General features: G+C 40.0%; 1 protein-coding gene across 15 annotated transcripts in view; it reads left to right on the plus strand.

Annotated features, from left to right (window-relative positions):
* Positions 1–23,350, plus strand: part of ICA1 (islet cell autoantigen 1) — a 113,995-nt gene that overhangs the window by 2,741 nt on the left and 87,904 nt on the right. For 8 of the 15 annotated variants that reach the window (XM_036328052.1, XM_036328060.1, XM_036328046.1 and 5 more), the window contains exons 2-3: positions 17,173–17,209; positions 19,999–20,164. In XM_036328052.1, coding sequence (XP_036183945.1) covers positions 17,193–17,209; positions 19,999–20,164 — 183 coding nt within the window. In that variant the 5' untranslated portion in view covers positions 17,173–17,192. Of the gene's footprint in view, positions 1–4,533; positions 4,651–17,110; positions 17,210–19,998; positions 20,165–23,350 lie in introns of those variants that run through there. The other 7 variants (XM_036328047.1, XM_036328049.1, XM_036328059.1 and 4 more) reach the window with 4 other exon arrangements.

Raw genomic sequence — 23,350 nt, forward strand, 5'->3', positions numbered from 1 at the left:
CCCAATTCCTCCCAACCTCAGCTGTCCCATTTTATACCACAATCATATCTAGCATCATGGAGGATGTGCAGAGGGCACACAGGCTTTGGATCCTAATGGAGCAGGATTGGCACCCCAACCATAAAAATAACTAGCCATGTGACCCTGAGCAAGTTACTTAAGCTCTCTACATCATTTCCCTACCTAGAGAGCAAGAATATCCACCTTGTGGTGTTGTGGTGGGGAGTAGAGATAATATATGTTGATCTTTAACAAATAGCCAGGTATTTCTCTAGAAAATGGGTTTATTCAGGAACAACAAAGAATTGCAATTCAGGGCATGAGGTCTAATGGCAAACCACCCCGAAGTCCAGAGAAACAAAGGAGAGGAATGCTCTTTATATTATAGAGTTGGGAGGAACTGTTGTAAATGAAGGGTCCATTCGAGGAAATTGAAAGTTTGAAGGATAGTGACTTTTAATTGGCTGAGTTATGGCAGTCTCCCATTGGCTGAGCTGTTACTGGGTGAGGAAGACTCTTCTTTCTCCTGCTGAGGTAGTAAAATAGTATCACTTCGTGTCAGAGATGCAAACTATGTCTCCTGCTGGGGTCAGTAGTGTTGTTGAATGACATCTGTGTGGGTTCTCTAAATGAGGTTTCTGTGTATTAATTTTCACATATATAGAAAATGTTCTGCCCAGTAAATAGCACTCAAGTAGTAGCAGTGAATTATTTTTTCACATACAAAACTTATGTGCTCTCTGAATCTGAAAAGGATGCTACTGCTTTTCCCCTGGCAAGAGGGAGGCTGTTCAGTTTGGTTGTCAGAGTTCAGGTGGTTTTTGTACCGATACTGAGAGTTTGGGCTTTCTGGAATACTTCTGATATTGGGGAGTACAATCTGTGGTCCAAAACCAAAGCAAAGCTAATTTGTTCCAGGGTGGATAGATCTTCCAAATCCCTGCTTCTCAGATGTGATTCATAGACCAGCAACACTGGCTTCCCCTTGGAGCTTGTTGGACGTGCAGAATCTCAAGTTGCCCACCAGGCTCACTGAATTTGAATCTGCATTTTAACAAGATCCCCAAGTGAGTCACATGTACATTAAAGTTTGAAAACTTTGTTGTAACCTGGCATTTATAAAACTTTTCTGTCCCATAGAATCATTTGGAGCTTGTTAAATGTGGATTCCCAGGTGGCTTCTCCCATCTCCTCCTGTTAGCACCTCAGGTGGCTTTGATGTCCAGGGTCCTTCCACACTCTTTGAGAAACAGTACACCAAGCTCTTTATCTAACACAGTGCTCTAAAGTGGGCCAAAGCCCTCTTTTTTTGAGAAAGCTGCATAGTCAGCCCCCTTTTATGTAAGTAGGTATTATAATCCCTTTCTATCTGATAAAAAATTAAGACAACCTGCATAAAATGCCCTGGATAATACATATGGTAGAAGCACCTTGAACCTCTGTGAATCCTAGTTGACCATGCTTTCACTACTCCAGCATCAAAGTATATGCACTCTATGTGTGTGTATAAGTAATTTTAAATATTCATGACTCTCTCTAGGACAGAAATGACTATACGGAATAGGGCATTTAATACACGCCTTTAACACAAAACCTTCCTTCTAGGCAACTATAGACAAGTTACTTAGGATAACTGATTTTGAGATTCACTCAGAAAATGAGGATTATGTCTACTCAGCACTGTTGTAAGGATAAGCATAATGTGCATGAAGCAGACATCGCAATGTCTGAAAAGTGTTAGCTCCTCAACTAATGGTAACTACGTGTCCCACTGTAAACCTAGTGGGAGAATGAGTTCATGGAAAGCTGAGAAAATGACATTGCTCCGGATGAGAAATCTCTCCTGCTAAGTCAGATGACTTTGTTCACCAGATCTTTGGCCAAATCAGAGGAGTAGGGTCACCACTCAGTTTTCAGCAAGCATTTCTTGTGTCTATGCCATGCACTGGATTGGTACTGGGAATCTCAAGACAAGTCCCAGACCCTACCCTGCTCCAGAGGATCCTAGAGCCTAGTAAGGGAGAAATAGAGAATGCAGCTGAGAGTTACATTTCAACAAAAACAGAGAGGGGAAAGCCCATGCCAGAGGCACCCGTCCCCGGTTGGGGAGAGAGCAGAGAAAACCTGAGAAGGTTCATGGAAGAGGGGACCCTTGAGCTGAGCTTTAAAGGACCAATAGGAATTCGGCAGGTGAAAAGGGTTGGGAATGGAGAGAAAGACTTCCCAACACAGTATGCAGGGTACAAAGGGAGAGAATACAGGTGGGAGAATACTGGCAAAGAGTCCTCATGCCTGGAGGCCAGTGTGCGTGTGTAAATCTTATTAGCTGAGTGACCTTGGGCAAGTTCAAATCATCTATGATTCGAGAGGATTAAATGTATTAATCAGGGTAAGCAAAGGCTTGATTTCACTTATGTGCTGAATAGTCCTGGTGGTGGTAGAGTTCTTAATGGGAAATAGGGGACTGATATTGTCGTTAGAATTACAGAAATTGGAGAGGCCAATTTTAGAATGCATCCAAAAGAAAATACGTAAAATTAAGAGAAAATGATTGAAAAAGACAACTGAATGCAGCACAATACTGTGGGTTGGGAGACACGAGGTATATGTGTTCAGTGATGGCCCACTGATTATATAGCTAATGGTATATTGCTAACCCCAAGAGTGTAGACTGAATGTGGAAACGTTCTCTCACGCTAGGTGGAGAGAGCATTTGTACAAGGAGTGACTGTGAAGTATTGCGGCTACTTTCCCGGAGCGAGCATTAAAAAGCTCTTCCATTTCTTACTACCATCCCTCACACCCACTTCTCTGTTCCCAGAATAGGGCATGGACACCAGTGTAGGAAACCTGAAGGTACTTAGGGGAAATCCAGCCTTCTCTGTGTGTTTCTGGGGAGTGCATCCTTAGCCAGAGACCAAGGAGCTCATTGTGGTAAATGGTCCCCCCTTTCCTTATTGGTTGGAACCCTAATAGCCACCAGGAGTCCATCAGCAAGGGTTTACTGTTCACAGCACCCTGGTGGTAATGGATTTGGGGCTAACACAGGGCCTGAGCCTGTGATTAGGAGAGGTTGTTTGTATAGAAACAGAGTCCATTATCCATCTCTTTCCTCCAGGAGTAGGAAGGAGTAGTTAAAAAAAGGAGCGCAGGTGCCAAAAGCAGATCTGAATTTGCTAGTTGTTGACTGTGGGTGAACTACTTCACCTTTCGAAGCTTTTCTTTTCCTTTTTAAAAAAAGTTTATTTTTCAATTCAGTCTACATTCAATATTATTTTGTATTTCAGGTATAGCACACAGTAGTTAGGCGATCATATACTTTGAAAAGTGTTCCCCTGATATTTCAAGCACCTACCTGGGACTGTATATAGTTATTACAAGATTATTGACTATTTACTATGGTGTGCTTTCCATCCCCGTAACTGTTTGTGACCACCAATTTGTAGTTCTTAACCCCTTCACATTTTTACCCTTTTTCCCCCCCTCAATTGCAAAAGGGGGTGGTATCCCCTTCATGGTGGCAGTGTGGGGATGAGATAATGGGGTTAAGTGCTTCACACATATGAAGTGCTCTGTAAATGGTAGTGCATAATTATTGCCTTTGTCCATCACATATTTACCAAGGCTTGCTGTTTCAGGTACTTTGGTTGGTGGACCAGTTAGGGTCCCTGCCTTCATGGACCTTACAGTCTAGTGCAGGAGATGCAGATGTAATTAGCTCATTGCAAGAGAGTAATGGGAGTGCAGGGCACCACCAGCATGGAGTAGTTAATTCTCAGTGATGAAGACAGGGTGGCAGGGCAGATATTGGGTTGGGGAAGGCTTCATGGAGGAGGTGACATTTGATGAGAGCCTAGCCATAAGGTATAAATTGGCCGACTGGATAAATGAGGTGAGGGCATTTCAGGTGGAAGGAAACTTTGCAAGTGACATAGTGTATTCAGGAAAGCTCCAGCATTCTGAAATGACCAGAGGAATAGTTCTGTGTATGGGATATAGTGAAATTTTTTGGAAAGTGGGCCAGAATGTGAAGGGGCTTGGGTTTTTGCTAAGAAGTTTAGAATTTTCTCTGGAAGGAGGGTGGTATAATTTGACTTGCAAATTATAATAGTTCAGACTGTGGTATAAAAGATGGGAATGGGCAGATACAGGGATAGTGTGGCCTCTGAAGGCCTAGACTTAAGTCCTGGCTGTGAATATAGAAAGGAAAAGATGTAAATGACAGCTTTTTAAGAGGTAGAAAGGAGAGATCTTGGAGACTGGCTACAAAAGATGACAGAGAAGTCAAGTTTTCAACTTGAGCCACTCAGTGGATTTCATGTTGGTGATTAACATAGGGACCACAGGAAGAAGATCACTTTGGGGGTAGAACGAGAGGGAGATAGGTTTAGTTTTAGATGTGCTGAATTTGAAGTACCTGTGGGATATCCAGGTGAAGATTGCCATAAGAAGATGGAAAAACACTTCTCCAGAGCATGAGACCCACCTTTCCATGTCCCTGTTGTAATCTCTGGAGAGGTGTCTAATCCCGGAAATCATTGGCAGACAGCTGTTGGTTGAAGCCACGGAACAAATCATCTAGAGAGAGCAAGAAAAGTATAATGGAAGACAACCAAGATTGGGACCTTATCAATTTCTGATATTTGAGATGTGAGTATAGAGGAAGAGGAACTAACAAAGAAAATAGAAAATATAGCAAAAGTAGAGATTGTATTTCCTGAGAAATCAAGGAGGGGGGCTTAGTCGAAGGTCAAGTGAAATGAGCACCTGAGTTGGGGAGAAACTCTCTCTGGTGTGGTGGGCTTATAACTGCAGAGTAAAGGAAGAAGATGGTAACTGGAGGAAGTAAGAGGTTGAAGAATATGGGTTGAGGGCAGAAAGAGGTTGATTAACTTGAAAGAGAAGGGATAATAGATGGACTAAGGTGGGAAGGGGCAAGGGAGTGAGATCCATCCCTTCAGGAGGGAAAGAAGTGAACAGCAGTGGTTATAGTCATGGTGCTAGAAAGTTCCAAAGAAGTGAGTAGTGGTACACGAGGAGTGGAAGCTGTGGGAGAAGGTGCCGGTGCAATGCCCAGGGCCAGAATTCCCTGCAGTGCATGAGAAGGGAGCCTGGTCATCATCTCCCTGGGGAGTTATCTTCCACCTGCTGCTCCCTGAAGGCCAGGGGTTGAGTGTCCTTGCAGCTAATGCTCATTCCTCATTGTTGCCATAGGCAGCATGGGCATCATTGTGAAATGAGTAAACTTTGCATTGGTGCCAAACCACTCCCCCTTCCTGCTTCCTGCTTCTCTCTGCACTCCTGACCTGGAGCTCTGCGCCTTTTAGATCCTCCCTACTTATTCTCCCTGCCTCGCCAGGTGTATGCCCGATGGATGGCCCTGTCTTTCCTGATCCCCATAAAATAACCATCTTCTGCTTACTCACTCCAGGCATTGCTGCTATTTAATCCTATAAGATTCTTGCCTAAGAAAGCAGAGAGAACCTGGAAAAGGGGAGTTCTCACATAACACCAACTGATGACCCAGTATAGATAGGCAAGGTGGCTCTCTCAGTTGGGGTGCACGAAAACACAGTGCTTTCTCTTGCCGGCTGCTTCCCTTTGCTGTTGACTGTTATTTTAAGGTCCTCTTTTTGCTCTCCCTCCCCTGTCTGGGCTGCCCTCATCCCTTGCTCTTAAGTCAGCCAAAGCTCAAACATGATTTAGTGACCACAGCTTTACCAAGGCAAGCCCTTGAATCCGTACCATTTGCAGAGCAAGGAGCCCTGGCGGTTGGTTTGCAGGAGCTGTGTACAGCACAGACATTTGATAAAGCACATATTAGTGTCTGTGCTCTTCTGTAGTTTAATACTGATGAAAAAGGCATCCTATGTGCCTGGGGAAATTTTCTTCAGTCCTGGGTCTCAATTCCCTCCTCTATGAAAACAGGAGATTAGACTAAATGATCTATAAATTCCCTCCAAGCTTTGAGTGATCCTGCGGAGGCATAAAAATTATGTGATCATTTCTTTAAGATGCTTTATTATGAATTTAACTTTAAAGAAAAGAACCTTGTAAAAAATCAAGAAAAGGAAAAAGAACCTTGTAAACAAGTGTCTGTATAATTATTCTGATTGCTGACATTATGCTAATGTGTAATTTCATGTATTTGTGGTCACTGTATTCACAATTTTCCCCCACCATGTCTATAATATCGTTAACCATTTATTTCTACATATTTGCATATAAAATACATGTAATATAATTTATGTATTTTGTATTTGTAGGTATATGTATATATTTTTATTTAATTTATTGGGGTGACATTGGTGAATAAAATTATATTGGTTTCAATTCTATAATACATCATTTCTGTATATTGGATTGTGTGTTCACTACCGTAAGTCAAGACTCCTTCTATCACCATTTACCCCTCAACTACCTCCTTCACACCTCTTTCCCATACTGTTGTCTGTCTTTGAGTTTTTTGTTTTAGTTTCTGTGCTTAATCTCTTCCTCTTTTTCACCAAACCCCCAAAGCCCTGCCCCTCTAACAGCTGTTAATCTGCTCTCTGTATCTATGAGTCTGTTTCTATTTTGTTTATTAATTTATTTTGTTAATTAGATTCCACATAAAGTGAAATCATGTGGTACTTGTCTTTCTCTGACTGACTTATTTCACTTAGCAGAGTTACTCTCCATGTCCATCCATGCTGTTCCAAAAGGTTAGATTTCCTTTGTGTAAATGTACCACAACTTTTTATCCACTTTTCCACTGATGGGCACTTGGGCTGCTTCCAAATTTGGTTATTGTAAAAAATGCAATGAACATGGTATGTGTACATTCTTTTGAATTAGTGTTTAGGGTTTCTTTAGATATATTCCCAGAAGTAGAATCACTAGGTCATAAAGCAGTTCTATTTTTAAATTTCTGAGGTACCTCCATACTGCTTTCCACAGTAGCTACACTAATCTGCATTCCTACCAGCAGTGTATGAGGGTTCCCTTTTCTCCACATCCTCAGAGCTTGTTGTTTATTGATTTTATTGATGATAGCCATTCTGACTGGTGTGATGTGATATCTCATTGTGGTTTTAATTTGGATTTCTCTGATGATTAGTGATATTGTGCATCTTTTTTATGTCTATTGACCGTCTGTATGTCCTCTTTAGAGAAGTGTCTATTCAGGTCCTTTGCCCATTTTTTAATTGGATTGTTTGCTTTTTTGATGTTGAGTTTTATAAATTCTCTATAAATTTTGGATATTCACCTCTTATCAGATGTATCATTTACGAATATGTTCTCTCATTCAGTGGGTTCCCTTTTCATTTTGTTGATGGTTTCCTTTGCTGTGCAAAAAAATTTTAGTTTGATGTAGTCCCATTTGTTTATTTTTTTCCTTTGTTTCTCTTGCCTGAGGAGATAATATCAGAAAAATATTTCTATGAGATATGTCTGAGATTTAACTGCCTATGTTTTCTTATAGGATTTTGAGTGTAATATTTAAGTTTTTAATTCATTTTTACTTTATTCTTGTGCAAGGTGTAAGAGAGTGGTCTAGTTTCTTTTCTTTTTTTTTTTTGCACGTATCTAATTTTCCCAGCATCATTTATTGAATAGATTATCTTTACTCTATTGTATGTTCTTTAAGTTGTTTGAGACCTTTATCTGAGTAAGATATTCCTTGATTTGTCAACTTTTGAGATTAAGCTTTTAGAGAAAAAGCCACCATAAGTACTAGAGATTAAAATCCATATGCTAAATTCTGATGGACTTTTGAAAGTTATGTAAGCCAACCTAAATAAAATTAAAAGCTAATATAATTTACACAACAAGGTTTTTAAGGTTTTTTTAAATAATCTTTTCTTTAGCAAAAAATAGCCTATTTGTTCTTTTTGTATTTCCATCTTCTAATCCATTTAATGTTATTTGTTCTTGTAAATGTCTTGGAGATTTCTTGTTTTCACATGCCAGCTTCCTTGATATTGTTGCCAAGATTTTTGTTGTACCACAAATTAACACTTGAACACCCTTTGCAATCAGGGCTTTAAATATGAGAAAGAAGGGCAAGCAAAATGTAGACTATGCCCCTTGTGAGCCATCTGAGTTGTATGTGGTTTATTTTGTTTTTAATTTGTTTGTGGGGACATAATTTTTTAAATTAATTTTAATGTAAGGAGGAAAACCTTTTAGAGGCTATCTTGGCTATTGTGTTTTAGTTTCTTAGAAGATGAGATGTTATGTTTGATATTTTCCTTTGAGAAACGTCCCTTAGAATAGAGGCAGAGACTCCTGAAAACTTGATCTTTAACCTGGTCTTGGCTGCCTTTGCTCCATTTTTGGAATCCCAATCTCCTCATCTTTAGAAAGAGATGTGTTCATCATCTCTAAACTTTCTCTTATATATGCATGTCTCTAAAAGTAATTAAAAAATAGCATTGTGGCTTTTGTGACTGAGGGCATTCTAGATGTCAGCCAGCCCACTCTATTATTTTATAGATAAGCAAAGGCCAGATGGGTGGAGTGCCTTGGAGGAGGCAGAAGTTTGTGGCATGGCCATGGGTTTACTGGCTTTCATTTTACATTGAGCAGCATATAGGGAGACGAGTTATATTGGTATTAAAAATATTTACTTTGGGGGTATGATTTTAATAGATTTAGGTCATCATTAAGGTAAATTAATGCCAATGTAATACCTGAGCTGTTTCAAAATGGAAATGAGATAATACTTTAAAATTCAGATTTTAGCAGTGACTTACATGTGTAGGGTCTAAATAAAAACTCATCCATCTTTTAGCTGTCTTGGATAAGGTTAGAATTCTGTTTTCTTCTTGTAAGATTTTCTGACTCATAGAATTAAAGTATGACTCACAAAATTAAAGCATGATCACACTTCACTTTTGCTTGTGAATTTATGAAATGTCAAAAATTAGCTGTAGAAGACAAAACTTAATGAGAAACAGAATCCCTTTAAAGTTATATGGAATATTCAGGTAATCATAGCCTTAACAAAATCTGACGGGAAAGGCTATGTGATATCTGAGAGATGGGAAAAACATAAAAGCTAGTTAAAATTACATAACTTTAATGCTTAGCTTTTGAAAGGATGGAAGACAATTTAACTTCCCATCTTCCATAGGGATCTCTTTTTTTCAACTGTGTGAACACAATCTGATGAATCAATATTTTTTAAAAAAATAAGTATAGCTAATTATACCTGGAGGGTTGTTTCTACTGAAACATTTATACTTGAACACACTTATGGGAAATTTAAAAAAACTCATTGTTGACATAAGGGAAAGTGACTAGATATAAATTTCTGGGGCGGGGGGGGGGGAGATGAAAAGAAACATTCAAACATTATTTTAAAACTCGGTAGCTAGAACCACTGACAGATATTTTCTCTGTTCATTGGGCAAGCCATCAGCAGCCTGTGTGGGAGCTCTGCTCTGAAGCTGGCTGGCTTTGTTCTCTCAGACCCCTTGTGATCTCTCCTGATCACAGGTCCCCATTCTGACAAGGAAGGGGCTTCATTTGATTGTGTCTCAATTTCCTCGAGGCTCTAAATTATGTGACTTGCAAAATTCCGAGGTTGCACCAGAGAAATAAACCCAATGACAAAACAAAATACTGAAAACTGGCAACATTTCTAAATGAAGTTAACCTGTGAGATAACAAGAATATGGAACTAGCAGAAAATTATATAAGTTAGTATCGTGCAATTGGAAGCTAAGTCTAAGAGACATGCCACAGGTTTCCAACATTTGTGATGGATAATCGAAGATGAACTCTCTAGACAGGGCATAGAAGGTATTCACTATATGTGAAATAAACAGCATTGAGTGTCTACCCCTCCAGTGGCTACAGAATATATCTAAATGCTGCAAGTGACAACACAGATTGGCCCCTAGGTCTCCCCAGTCACATCATCTTTCTTAAAGTTATGGGAATGCACATCTGCTTGTGGTTGGTTGTATGCATACACCATGAAGTTTTACTGTGGAAGAATTTGTTCATTACTTTCTCTCTGCCTGGAGTAATACCACCCACCAACACTGGTGCGCACACACATACTCTTAACTTTCACATGGCTAGCCACTGCTGATTCTTAGAAACTCAGCCCCAAAGCCATATAGGAAGTCAGCTCTGTGCTTTTCTCTCTCTGTTCCTCTAACCCTGAGCGCCTTCCTCATCATGGCACCCATTGCATATCAGGTAACACTTGGCATTCCCTGACTTCAGATTCTTTCTTTCGATTATACACAAATGGCCCCAAAAGTTAGTGGCATGTGGTGATGTGTAATTTTACTGAGGATTAATTTTAAACAATTTTTCTGTATTTCATCAAATATATATATATAACATTGCTCATGGGATCTTTTACCATTTTATGTTCCACAAAGAAAAAAAGATGATGGCCAAACAGTTGACTAGATATCAATTGGAGGACACATCCCAGTTTCAGGGATGTTGAAATGTGAACAGATTGGCATCTTATTCCGTGACGTGTGGTGCTGTGAAGCTGGTGTTTGGGAATGAGTAATTTTACTATGAGATTATTCAAATGTACAACTTCATACCAATAATACTGTAAGACTCTGTTCTGCTCTCTTAAAAAGTATGTCTTCTGTGGGGGAGGGGGGAATAGCCACTTCCCAAAGAAAGCTAGAGGCTAGTGTACACAACAGAACTGAAGAGCTCTAAGACGGTGACAATTTTTAGTTAGAAAATAGCAATTTTGAATAAATCGGAGAGGAAAATGACAAAGTTGGCAGAGGCTCAGATCTGCAATTCAAGAGACTCCACCTTCTGTTCAGTACAGATACAAGAAAAAGGGATTCTGGACTCAGTTCAGCTAGTACTCCAGCTAACAGAAAAGCTGCTCACTGATGGAAGAGAAACTCTACTGCTAATGTTGGAAAGGCAGTTCATTTAAACATGAAACTACACAAGAAACAGGACACAGGAAGTGCGGTTTCAGAAATATTGAAATATTTCTGTGGGTTGAGAGTAGTGATATGGTGAAATGTAGCTACTGCTCTTACCTTTACTGTAAGGGTTGGCTGAAGAATTTTAGATTCTTTGCATAACTCAAAAATAATCAGAGGTGCCATTAGCTAACTCCATAAGTGAGCCAGAACAAATGTTCGGTGCTGCTGAAGGCAGCCTATACAAAATAAAAATACTTTCCCATGTTCTGTCTCCGAGGAAGAAACTTCAGTATCAGAGTTTAAGGCAGCCAAGGACAGACTAACTTCTCTTCTTTGTGGCAATGCATCAAACTTTTAAAAAGCAGGCTTGCTTTAGCATTCTGTGAACCTAGCAGACTTGCAAAAATATTTTGGGGGTATTTAGAAGAAACTTTTGCTTATGTATTGACCTCTAGTGTGTTCAAAATGGCTTCACAGTGGTTATAGGAAATAAAAACAAGTGGAATAGTTATAGGCTGTCCACATAGGTAGATAAAATGATCACCAATAAATCAATAAGCAATAAGTGTTGGCAAGGATGTGGAGAAAAGGGAACCCTCATGCACTGTTGGTAGGATTGCAAATTAGTGCAGCCCCTATGGGAAACAGTATGGACGTACCTCAAAAATTAGAAACAGAACTAGCACGTGACCCAGCAATCTCACTGTGGGTACTTATCCCCCCAAACCCCAAAACACTAATTTGAAAAGATGCATGTTCATTGCAGCATTATTTATACTATCCAAAATATGGACTCAACTTAGGTGTCCACTGATGGACAATTGGATAAAGAACAGGTGGTACATGTCTACAATGGAATATTGCTTGGTCATAAAAATAATGAAATCTTACCATCTGGACAGCATGGATGGACCTAGAGGGTATTATGCTAAGTGAAATAAGTCAGACAGAGAATGACAAATACCATATGATTTCACTTTATATGTGCAATCTAAAAAACAAAATAAAACAGAAATAAGCTCATAGATATAGAGAAGAGACATGGTTGTGAGGTGGGGGCGGGGGTTGGCGGGCTGGGAGAAAAAGATGAAGGGATTAAGATGTGCAAGTGGGTGATTACAAAAATAGTCTCAGGAATGTAAAGTGCAGCATTGAGAGTATAATCAATAATACTGTAGTAAGTACTTATTGTATCGGGGGGTACTGGACTTATCGGGGGCATCACTTTGTACGTTTATAAATGTTTTACTTATACGCTGTAAGAAAAAAAAAGACAACACCACAAGCATGCAAGAAAAGCAAAGAGGAAAAATGATCATAATTACTGCACAGAACCCCAGTACAAAATCTGAACAGATGATTCCTCCTCCCTGTTCTCCCAGTTCTACCCACAGGGCAAGCTGGTCTCTCAGCCACATGGATGTGGCCCAGAACAGCTGTGGTTTTAATGCCTGGCCTTGGAGCAGGAGGTCAAAGGATTGCATCCCCATCAAGGTGCAGCCTGGAAAAGTGTAAGAGAATTAGGTCGGTGGTCATAGTGTCACCCAAGCAGGAGGTGCTGACCTCAACAACGTCCCACCTCTGAGCAGGGAGACATCTTTCCCTTTTATTTCTTGTCTTAGCCTGCTCCTCACTAACTCACCCGCCCCACCCACCCTCAAAGTTGTTACATCAAAATTAGGAACTTGGTTTCCATTGATCTGTTAACTCTTGGACGCCTACTTCTTTGAGTGGGTCTTAATTATAACTGACTCTTCCGCCACTCGTGGGTATAAGTCATGCTGGATTTAGCAGTCCTGGTGCCTTTGTTTTTTCTTACATGGCACTCACAGTCCATAAGCAACTTGAAACTTGCTCCTCTCTGCTTATCGCCCAAGGAAAGGTGGCCACAAGCAGAACGTTGGGGAAGTGCCATTAGGAAGGTGGAGGCATGATCCCATTCATTCTGGGCTTCTTCCGTAAGGGCCTCGTGGCGGAAGTGGAGCAAGTGGAGCCTTTGCAGAATCCTGAACTGAAGTATTAGCTAATCATAGACTTTATTGTACTTGACAGAGGAAATGATATTTTTACAGCAGAATTTACAAATTTGGAGATTCATGATCTTTTTATAGGCCCCTTGCAAATGTCAAGAGTCTGATGAGGCTGGAAATTATGTTTATATGCCTGTCTTTCCTGTTCAACCTACACTGTCCAAAGCAGTAGCCACAAGTACACGTGGTTATTTGAGCACGTAAAGTGGCTAGGCTCAGTGGCTTTGTCTTGTAAGTGTAAAATGCACACCTGATTTCAGACTTGTTATAAAAACTCAAGCGCAAAGTATATCAGTAGTAATTTTTTATTGATTACATGTTGAAGTAATATTTTAGATATATTAAGTAAAGTATATTATTTTTAACATGGCTGTTAGATCATTTAAAAATTACATATGTAGCTCATATTATATTTCTATTGTGCAGAGCCGATCTCGACTGTTAAGTTTCCTGGCACGTGTTAATTAGATGCTTAACGTATGTTTGATAAACCAAACTGCTGAACTGGAATGAATGAATGGATGAGAATTGTAATGATTTTTTAAAGTATTGATTTTGACACTGTGGGTTTAGGAAGTGCTAGAGCAAAATGAGATGGTTTTGTCAGGAAATATGAAAGTTGTTTATTAATTGTTCCTGGTGGATGGGGCTAAATGTACATTAAAGGAGATGCAAGTCCTGGCTGCAGCTGCCCTGCCCTGAGACATTCAGCTGTGTCCTGTGGAGTTGACTTGATTTTGCCACCCATGACCCCTTTGCTCAAGTTGCATATAACCCAGCGGTTTATTCAAGAAAAATCCATTTCCAGAAAGAAATTTTCCTGTGCACCACTTAGCTGTGGTACTCAGACTTTAATGTGCTTACGAATCACTTGCAGCCCTAGCCGATTTGGTTTAGAGGGTAGAGCGTCAGCTGGCGGACTGAAGGGTTCTGGGTTTGATTCTGGTCAAGAGCAGGTACCTCGGTTGCAGGTTCAATCCCTGGCCCTGGTCAGATCTTGATGTGTCTCTCTCACATCGATGTTTCTCTGTCTCCATCTCTCCCCCTCCCTTTTACTCTCTCTAAAAATCAATTGAAAATATCCTTGGATAAAGATTAACAACAACAAAAAAAAGACAAAAAAATAACAGAAAAAGAGTCACTTGCAAAGCCTGTTACAAATGCAGGTTCTCAGACCTGTTCCCAGAGATTCTGGTTCAGCAGGTAAGGGATGGGGCCCAGGAATCGATGTGTTGACACTCCAGAAGATTCCAGTGTAAACGATATCTTGGGGAACACTGCCACATGGCGTCATAATCTGGAAGCCCAGGTAAAAGGAGCAGTGTGCTCAGTGATTTTATCATCTGTCTCACCACAAAGAACTTAAATTTTTTAATGATCAAAAATTTATCAAAAAGTTGCAGCAAATGAAATCATCAGCAGTGAAAAGGCAACTTACTGAATGGGAGAAAATATTTGGAAACCATATATCTGATAATGGGTTAACAGCCAGACTATCCAGTACTCCTATAATGCAATAACAAAACAAAACAAAAAAAAGTTACCCAATTAGAAAATAGGCAAAGGATTTGAATAGACACCAATAAGTATATGAAAAGATGGTTACCGACACTAATAATCAGGGAAATGCAAACCAAAACCACAATGACATATCACCTCACCCATTAGGATGACTGCTATCAAAAAGTCCAGAAAATAACAGGTGTTGGTGAAGATGTGGAGAAATTGAAGCACTGTTGGAGGGACTGTAAAATGGTGCAGTCACTGTGGGGGAAAGTATGAAGGTTCTTTACAAAATAAAAAATAGAACTGCCATTTGATCTAGCAATCCCACTTCTGGTCCATATCTTAAAAAAATAAAAACAGGATCTTAGCCGTAACTGGTTTGGCTCAGTGGATAGAGCGTCGGCCTGCGGACTGAAGGGTCCCAGGTTCGATTCCAGTCAAGGGCATGTACCTGGGCTGTGGGCACATCCCTAGTAGGGGGTGTGCAGGAGGCAGCTGATGGATGTTTCTCTCTCATCGATGTTTCTAACTCTCTATCCCTCTCCCTTCCTCTCTGTAAAAAATCAATAAAATATATTTTAAAAAAACACACACAAAAAACAGGATCTTAAAGAGATATTTTCACACCCATGTTTATTGCAGCATTATGCACAATAGCCAAGATGTGGAAGCCAGCTAAGTGTCCATCAATGAGTGAATGGATAAAGAAAAGGAGCTCCATACATACAATGGAATATTATTCAACCTTAAAAAGGAAGGAAAACCTGTCATACGTTAGAATATGGATGAACCTTGAGGACATTGTTCTAAGTCAAATAAGCCAATCACAGGACAAAGGCTGCATGATTCTACTTACATGAAATACCTAAGATAGTCAAACTCAGAAAGTAGAATGGTGGTTGCTAAGGGCTGGAGGAGGAGAAAGCAGGGAGTTGTTCAGTGGGTATTTAGTATCAGTCATGCAAGATGAAAAAGTTCTGGAGATCTGTTGTACAACAATGTTATAGTTAACAATACTGTACTATACACTTAAAAATGGTTAAGAGAGTTCTAGCTGGTTTTGCTTAGTGGTTAGAGCGTTGGCCCGAGGACTGAAGGGTTACGGGTTTGATTCCGGTCAAGGGTACATACCTAGGTTGCAAGCTTGATTCCCAGCCCCAGTAGGGTATGTACAGAGGCAACCAATTGATGTGTCTCTCTCACATTGATTTTTCTCTGTCTCTCTCCCTCCCTCCACTCGCTCTAAAAATCAATGGGGGGGGGGGCGGATTTTTTAAAGAGAATAAATTTGTCTTATTTTTTTACTGCAATAAAAATATTAATTAGAAAGTACTAATTATCCTAATAGTTCCTGGTGAAATCCATCTTAAGGAAAGACTATAATAATTTCATTTCCTTGAACAGTATCTTTTTATGAGAAGTTTCGTTGAAAGCTTTGAGCTAAGTAAAGTAAATGTGTCCTTGCTGTGAGGCTGTGTGGGAGGTTCATGGCCTCTCTACAATTTACTGAGCAGAGGGCAAGGCTTACTCATCACGACTGTCATTTCCAAAGCAACTCATCCAAAACCTGGGTGCCCTCCAGGAGGAAGAGAGATGCTGATTACAGGATGCTGTCATTCCAGCAGCATCTGGACACTCAAAGAAAATGTCCTTCTTCCTCTCACCTGAAGCCTGGAATTTCAACACTCAATTTAGTTCCATTAACACATTTTTTTTAAAAGCCTGGGGAACTTTAATCATCTCAGGGGTCCTAGTTGTCAGGACCCTTCCTAAGGTAAAGGGAGAAGGATTGCATTGGTTTTGTTGGCGAAGCCAGAAGCACCCAGACTAGCACACTGAGCATCCACTCGCAGCCAGCAATCCGTGTCTGGCCAGAGGCCATCCCTTAGGTAGTGAGCTCACCACTCTTTCCAGTAACTGGTAGGTAAGTGTGGCTGGGTTGGCTGGCTCCGCCCTCCCTTTTGGCTGGCAACTTCCCTGAGTGGGGCAAATGGAGTGAGGGGCAAAGGCATCAAGTGACTTCCATATTTATGAGTGAGATGAAAATACAGTATTAGGCTGGTAAAAACAGCAATAAATACATTTTCCTCCTTTTTACCCTTTTTCTGTTTGTTTTTTGTTTCTGCCATGGGCTGGTTCAGGTTTTTTAAATACTGATTCTGAGTTGTTTCAAATCTCTAAAGAGGCATACGGATGCAGTACTTGCCACCCAGCTTAACAGAGAACACTGCGGGCACAGTTGAAGTCCCTGCATGTACCTCTTGAATAATAGCCTCCACCTCCCCCACTGCAGTGGTAACTGTTATCTGGAATTTAGTGTTCATTATTCCTAAGCAGTTCTTTATACCTTCGCTATATAATATTTCTATGCTTCAGTTGGTTACAGTATATTGCTTTGCATGATATAATCTCATTTTATGTAGTCTTCTACAACCTTCCCTTGTCATTCAACCTGCTTTTGTTCACTTGTTAAACTTCATTTGGGATATTTCTTCCATGTTACTTAGCTAAACTCTTCTTGACAACAGTGTACAGTGTTATTGCATAGTAGTGTTGGGCCCCTAAAATACAGCTAGAAGGGGTTTAGATTGGAATTTTATGTGTCAATTTAACATATAATTATAATATAGTGTGTAACTGTTAAACGTATTTGTTTTATTTCAGGTTCTAATATAACTTATCCTCTCATGCTTTTCCCCTGCCCCTTCTCCCCAAATCATCAACAGTAGGAAAAGAAGAAGGAAACATGTCAGGACACAAATGGTAAGTAATTTGTTGCCTGTTTTGAATTAGGAGAGGCTAATGAAAGAGGAAAACACATAATAGATGCTCAATAAATGTCTATCGAATAGAAAAATCAATAGTCACATTAGCCACAGTAACCTCTTAGTCCCTATTCCAATGTTGGGTATAGTCAAGGTCAACATCCTATTAAATGTGATATGGAAACTAAGTAACCAAAAATATTATAACTTCTTACCTAATGAGTATTCTCTAAGAAATTTATGTATAAATTTTCTCTTGAGAATCTAATGTTGGCTTTTCTTATCACCGTTTCTTCAAATGTAAAAAGTTAGTATATTTATTTTATCATTATCTTATTTGCAACTTCTAATATTAGGGTTATAAGGGAATTTTATGTAGGCAAACTATAAAATTGAATGAATATGAACTCAGACTCATTAATTTATACTCATGACTTTTACCTTCATGAACATTCAAGAGGCAATCACTGTTGGAATTAATGATGATGAAAAAAATAGGCATGGTAATCATACGGCAATGTTAGCACCAACACTTATGTGCCTATAGCACATCTAAACAGCATGGGTAACATCTTATAAATTCCAGATCTGTTTCAAGCAGTGTTTCTGAACCCTTGGCCCACCAGGCAAGCAGATCTTTGTCTTGTTTTACCACCTTAAATTTGTACCATGAAAAATGTGGTGCATATTTTTTATTGATCAAATGAACAATTAATTACAATAGAGAATGTGTTTTTCTAATCCCTCCTCTCTCAGTAGAGAAGCAATCAGCTCTAGGTTCTCTTTAATATGAAATGTCAAATTTTTGCATCTCTTAAAGTGTAATGGGTTTTAAAGGGTAATTAATAAATGGCGAAGGGGTTTAGTTTCTCTGAGTATCCTTATTTGACAGCTTTCTAAGTAAGAGATGTCAGATTTTTTTTTAATTACTCCATCTACCTCATTAAGACAAGGGTTGATGGTTCCATCCTGTGACCCTCCTGATGGCTGTCACACCGAGGCAGCAGGCTCTGTGCTCAGGGAAGTAGGTAGTCACTTGTATAAGAGACAGCAGAGCCCCAAGAAATGGGCCTTCCCCAAAGGCTTTCTCCCACTCACTCAGCCAGTTCTCTGCTTGCCACTGAATTACAAGGGCTGCAGAGACTATTGGAATGATCACTGGACTGGGATTCAGGGGCCTGGATTTTAATCCTGTGAGACTACAGACAAGATTCTTAACCTTTGAAAACTGAAGTTTTCTCATTTGTTAAATGACTGAGGGTGGAGTGAGGCATTTTCACTAGATCTCTAAAGTCCCTTTGGTTTTTTTCAAAATGGAATTCTTTTTACTATCAATCCATGACCTTTTGGGGTGGGGTGGGGGGGACACAATACAAAGAAGTCTACCCAATTCCCCATTCTTGAAAATTCCATTCCCCTGAAATAACCATAGTTTGGGGGGTGGGGCTATATTCTTCCAATCTATTAACATACACACTCTATAGAGAGATTATCTTTTACATAAATGTTATAGATATTTTCATCCTATTTCCTATTATGTAAGCTCATAAGAAAACTTCTAAATAGTGCAGAAACCATGAAAGTCCCTCCAATCCTACTTCTCTCTCTAAAGATAACCTTTGCTGAGAACGTCATCTGAAATCCCTTATGATGTTTTAAGAATAAACCTGTGAATTGAAAATTGTAAATGTTATCTGGAAGGAGACTATAAGTCATCAGGTTTTGAGATACAGGTATTTTGATATTGCAGCTCATGTTTTAGGACACAGGCCTGGCATATTTTGAGTGGCAATAGCATGGATTAGAATATGATGCATGTCTGGATAGGAGCGACATCGAGGTCCTATGTGAGCCTCTGGAGCAGGAACTCTAGACAGGGGGCGGGTGTAGACAACATGGGGAGGGATGCAGCACCAATGGCAAACTTCTTGTTAATATTTGAGGTACTCTGGTCACTTCTACAGAATTCCATTTTTTTCTTAATTTTTTTTCTAATTTCTTTTTTATTTGATCTTCACTATATTTTCCCAGAAGAATGTAATGTATTTTAAGCATTTATATTTAATAAACTACAGTTTTAATATCAGAAATCTGTAATTTTTTTTAATATTCTTAAATTTTATTTGACTTTGGTAAGAGATATACCCTCTTAATAATATTTTAAGTGTACAATGCAGTGTTGTTAACTCTGGATGCAAAGTTGCATCTCTAGAATTTATTCATCTGACATAATTGAAACTTTATGACCATTGACTAGCAATTTCCCATTCCCCCCTCGCCCCATCCAGCCCCTGGTAGCCACCATTCTACTCTCTGAGTTGAGTTTGACTATTTTAGGCACCTCTGTGACAGATGCTAAGCACACTATTTCTCAGCGCCTTATCTCTGCTTTCCTGCCATCACTTCAGTATTGGCCGTTCTGCTGGAGTGGAGAGAACATTGGTGTCCGGATTTATCTCTGACTCAGGATCGACTTGAGCCAGTCACCCTGCCTGGCTTGGCCTCACTTTCTACCAGGGGTGTGTCCTGCCTGCGGATATCTACACTCAGTAGTGGAGGTTCAGTTTCTAAAATTTCCTGCAAAAGTTACTTCATTTCTTCACTAACTTTTAAGCTTTGGGAGTCAGAGTTGATTGACATTTTTGGTGTAATAATCATAAAGGAAAGTATTTATATGTTTATGAATGTTGTAAGTGTACAGTTTAATGTTTAGGTGAGTTCATTCACACTAAACTATCTCAGTCGTTATGAACGTCATGAGTAAAAGAGCTCTTTGAATGTTTTTAGCAGTTACCCCTGGGACTTGCAGGATCGGTATGCTCAGGACAAGTCCGTGGTAAATAAGATGCAGCAGAAGTACTGGGAGACGAAACAGGCCTTTATTAAAGCCACGGGGAAGAAGGAGGATGAACATGTTGTGGCCTCTGACGCAGACCTGGATGCCAAGCTGGAGGTGAGCACTGTTTCTCTCTGCCCCAGCACAGCCTCCCTGCTTCCGTCAGGGTCCTAGAGTGATTCACCTGGGCAAACATAGGTGTGCTTATATTTGAAAATCTATTGCAAACAACCAGTTCATGAGGAAAATCTGGGATCAATCCAACCCCTGCCTATTTAAACAAACAAACACCTACAGATTCTCGTGTAACTATCCATATGCCTCTGTTGATTTATAGGGTTTTTTTACACTTCGTTGGAATGCATGGAATGTGGTAAATTCTCAGTAAATGTTTGTTGAAAAACATTAATGCAATTACAGAACCACTGCCAGTGATATCAACCCCAGGGGTCTGGCAAATATTTACATTTTAAAATGTATTTTATTGATTTTTTTATAGAGAGGAAGGGAGAGGGATAGAGCGTTAGAAACATCCATAGTCAAACCTGGGACCCTTCAGTCTGCAGGCCGATGCTCTCTCCACTGAGCCAAACCGGTTAGGGCCAATATTTACATTTTGAAAAAGAAAAAAGGGTCCTGGCCAGTGTGGCTTAGTTGGTTGGAGCATCGTCCTGTGCACTGAAATGTTGAGGGTTTGATCCCTGGTCGGTGCATATGGGAGGCAACCAATCAATGTTCTCCCGCTCCACCTCCTTTCTCTCTCTCTCTCTCTCTCTCTCTCTCTCTCTCTCTCTCTCTCTCTCTCTCCCTCTCTCCCTCCCTCCCTCCCTCCCTCTCTCCCTTCCTCTTTCTCTAAAATAATTTTTTTTTAAAAAAAAGGATGAATAACTGGTTCTGTAAAGTAGAGTCTAGTAGGCTTGGTGTCCTACCCTGGAAAATTCTAGAGTGAATTCACAAAGCAGATATTTAGTTAGACTAGTTAATAATACAGTACACTGACTTCATATCTGGTTGATCCTGGAATACCAATATAACTGGTAGAAGACCCACTAACTCCCTGTCTTCTTAGACATTCTGCCAGTAGTTTAGATTAAAATTTAAAAAGTTTACTTCCGTGAATGATAGGCCACTGAGAGGAAAAATATGTTGTGTGACCTGAAAGACTTCAAAGTGATCTCCACATTTAATATGTAAACTAAGTTAATGAGCTCAACATTTAATGGGACTAACACAGACAGCTCAAGATTTCAGAAAGCTTTGTGAGAAGGGTGGCCAAGATGGTGGAAGTCATGGTTGTATTAGAACAGAGAGAGGTTTTAAGGGGAGATAGGTTAGTTGTCAACTATATAGGAAGGTCTGTCATGTGGAAGAGGGATAATTCATTCTATGCATCTGAGGGTAGAACCAGACCCAGGTCAGTATACGTAGTACTCATCTCTCATGAAATTATCTCAAATGTTGGTTGGTTTGCCCATTCTTCCTCCAGTAGGAGGTCAAATTCCATGTCTGCCTTAGTCACCACTGCACCCTCACCCAGTCACACAGTACACATTCAGGAACCATTGGCGGAATAAGTGTACATATTAATGCAATTAATATTAGTTCCTGACCCTCCCTCTGTCATTGGAATTGTTCAAAATAGAAGCTGGGTTTGACAGGGATGTTCTAATGGAGATTGCGCCAATGGAGAAAAGTACCACCAGGTACTGTTCTGATTTTAGTATTTTGAATACAGTTGAAATGATTATAAGTTGCTAATGCTTTTCAGATTGTATAGCTTTATGTTTCTCTACTTAACACCCTAGTAAATACAAGCCTCATTCAGAAAGGATTTTACTGTGTTAATCCTTCGTACATTAAACACAGCACAACAATTTTATATTTAGACTCTTGCAGGGGCATTTTTACACAACCAACTATACTTATAAAAATAGCTGCTGTCCGATGGTTAGAGTGTCCAAAGCACTTAGCTGTGACTAATAATTTGACACATGATAGAGGTTTCTGTTGCAGAAATGTTAACACTGGCGTTGATGTTTATAAAGAGACTGGATTCCATCAACCACCAATAAACTATATGAAAACTGTGCAAACCATGTTGATGTGTTCCTACACTGTTACCCATATAGGGCAAGCCTAAAAACAAGAAAGCTGTGTGCCAAGCCAAAATCATGGTCAGATTGCATTCCAGTCTGTCGGGAAGTTAATGTAGAAGTGTTGCACTAAGTTCCAATATTTGTCAAAATTGCTTGTTAATAAAACCATCTTCTCAAAAATAGCTCTAAGTACAAGAACAAGCAACACTAACCTGCCGGAAGTCTTTCAGGGGGGACACTGCAGAGGAGACCGACCAGACGGCGGAAATGTTTCTCCTCTTTCGCTGGGCGTGGTTACTAGAGTGCGTGCAGCTGTCAGGCGCACAGAACTAACACTGCAGAGGCGTGCATTTTACCGCATTTACTTTATATGCATTTTTTAAAACGTGAACAGTGACAACACATCAGATCCTGAATGTACTTTTGCGATTTCCTCGCTCCCGTATTTGAGAGTTGGTTTGTGTTGCTGGTTGGTGACCCAGAATACTGATATCAAGCATTTGTTAAGGCACAGAATTCAGACAGCTGATTTTCTATTTTGTTTGAGCGTAAAGGGTTGTTGTTTTTCTTTTCTACACAGGTAGCGGATGCCTTATAATGAAATGAGATTTAGTAAAATTTATACTGTGTCCAAGTTTTATCATAGTAAGGCATAAGCTCATAGTATGCCTTCATTTTTATTAATGTGGTTGTATATATTATGAAGCAGATCATCAGTTTTGACTAAAACAGGGAAGGGCTTTTCTAATACCAGGACATAATTGCTGCATCACCAGGGCAGTAAGCTCAGAGGGAGAGCGGGAAAGCCTGCCTGTTGTCTGCCAGGTGTTCTCACTGAGACCAGCCCTGGCCTCTGGGTTGGTGGAGAAAGTGGGAAGTATCTCTTCTATCTTCTCCTGAGTTGTCTCTGTTTCTGAAGCAAAGACCAGGTCCACCATGAGTTAAAAGCACAGCCCACCTGCTTTTCCCTTCACTTCCTCTGGGATGGCTATAGCATAGCATTCCGTCTCTTCTCCGTGTGTTTTATGAAATCATTGGGACAATCAGGAGTGATGGGGCTGCTAGGTAAACTCCATGTCACCAGAGGTCTTCCCAACAGACACAACACGCAGCTGATTGATTTCTCTTGGCTTTTTATGGAGTTGTCTGAGCATGCCACAGAGGACATTAGGATCACCGACTAAGTTACTCTCATGTTTTAAATACA

Source organism: Myotis myotis, unplaced genomic scaffold (assembly GCF_014108235.1).
Source record: "Myotis myotis isolate mMyoMyo1 unplaced genomic scaffold, mMyoMyo1.p scaffold_m19_p_11, whole genome shotgun sequence".
NCBI classification, from domain to species: domain Eukaryota; kingdom Metazoa; phylum Chordata; class Mammalia; order Chiroptera; family Vespertilionidae; genus Myotis; species Myotis myotis.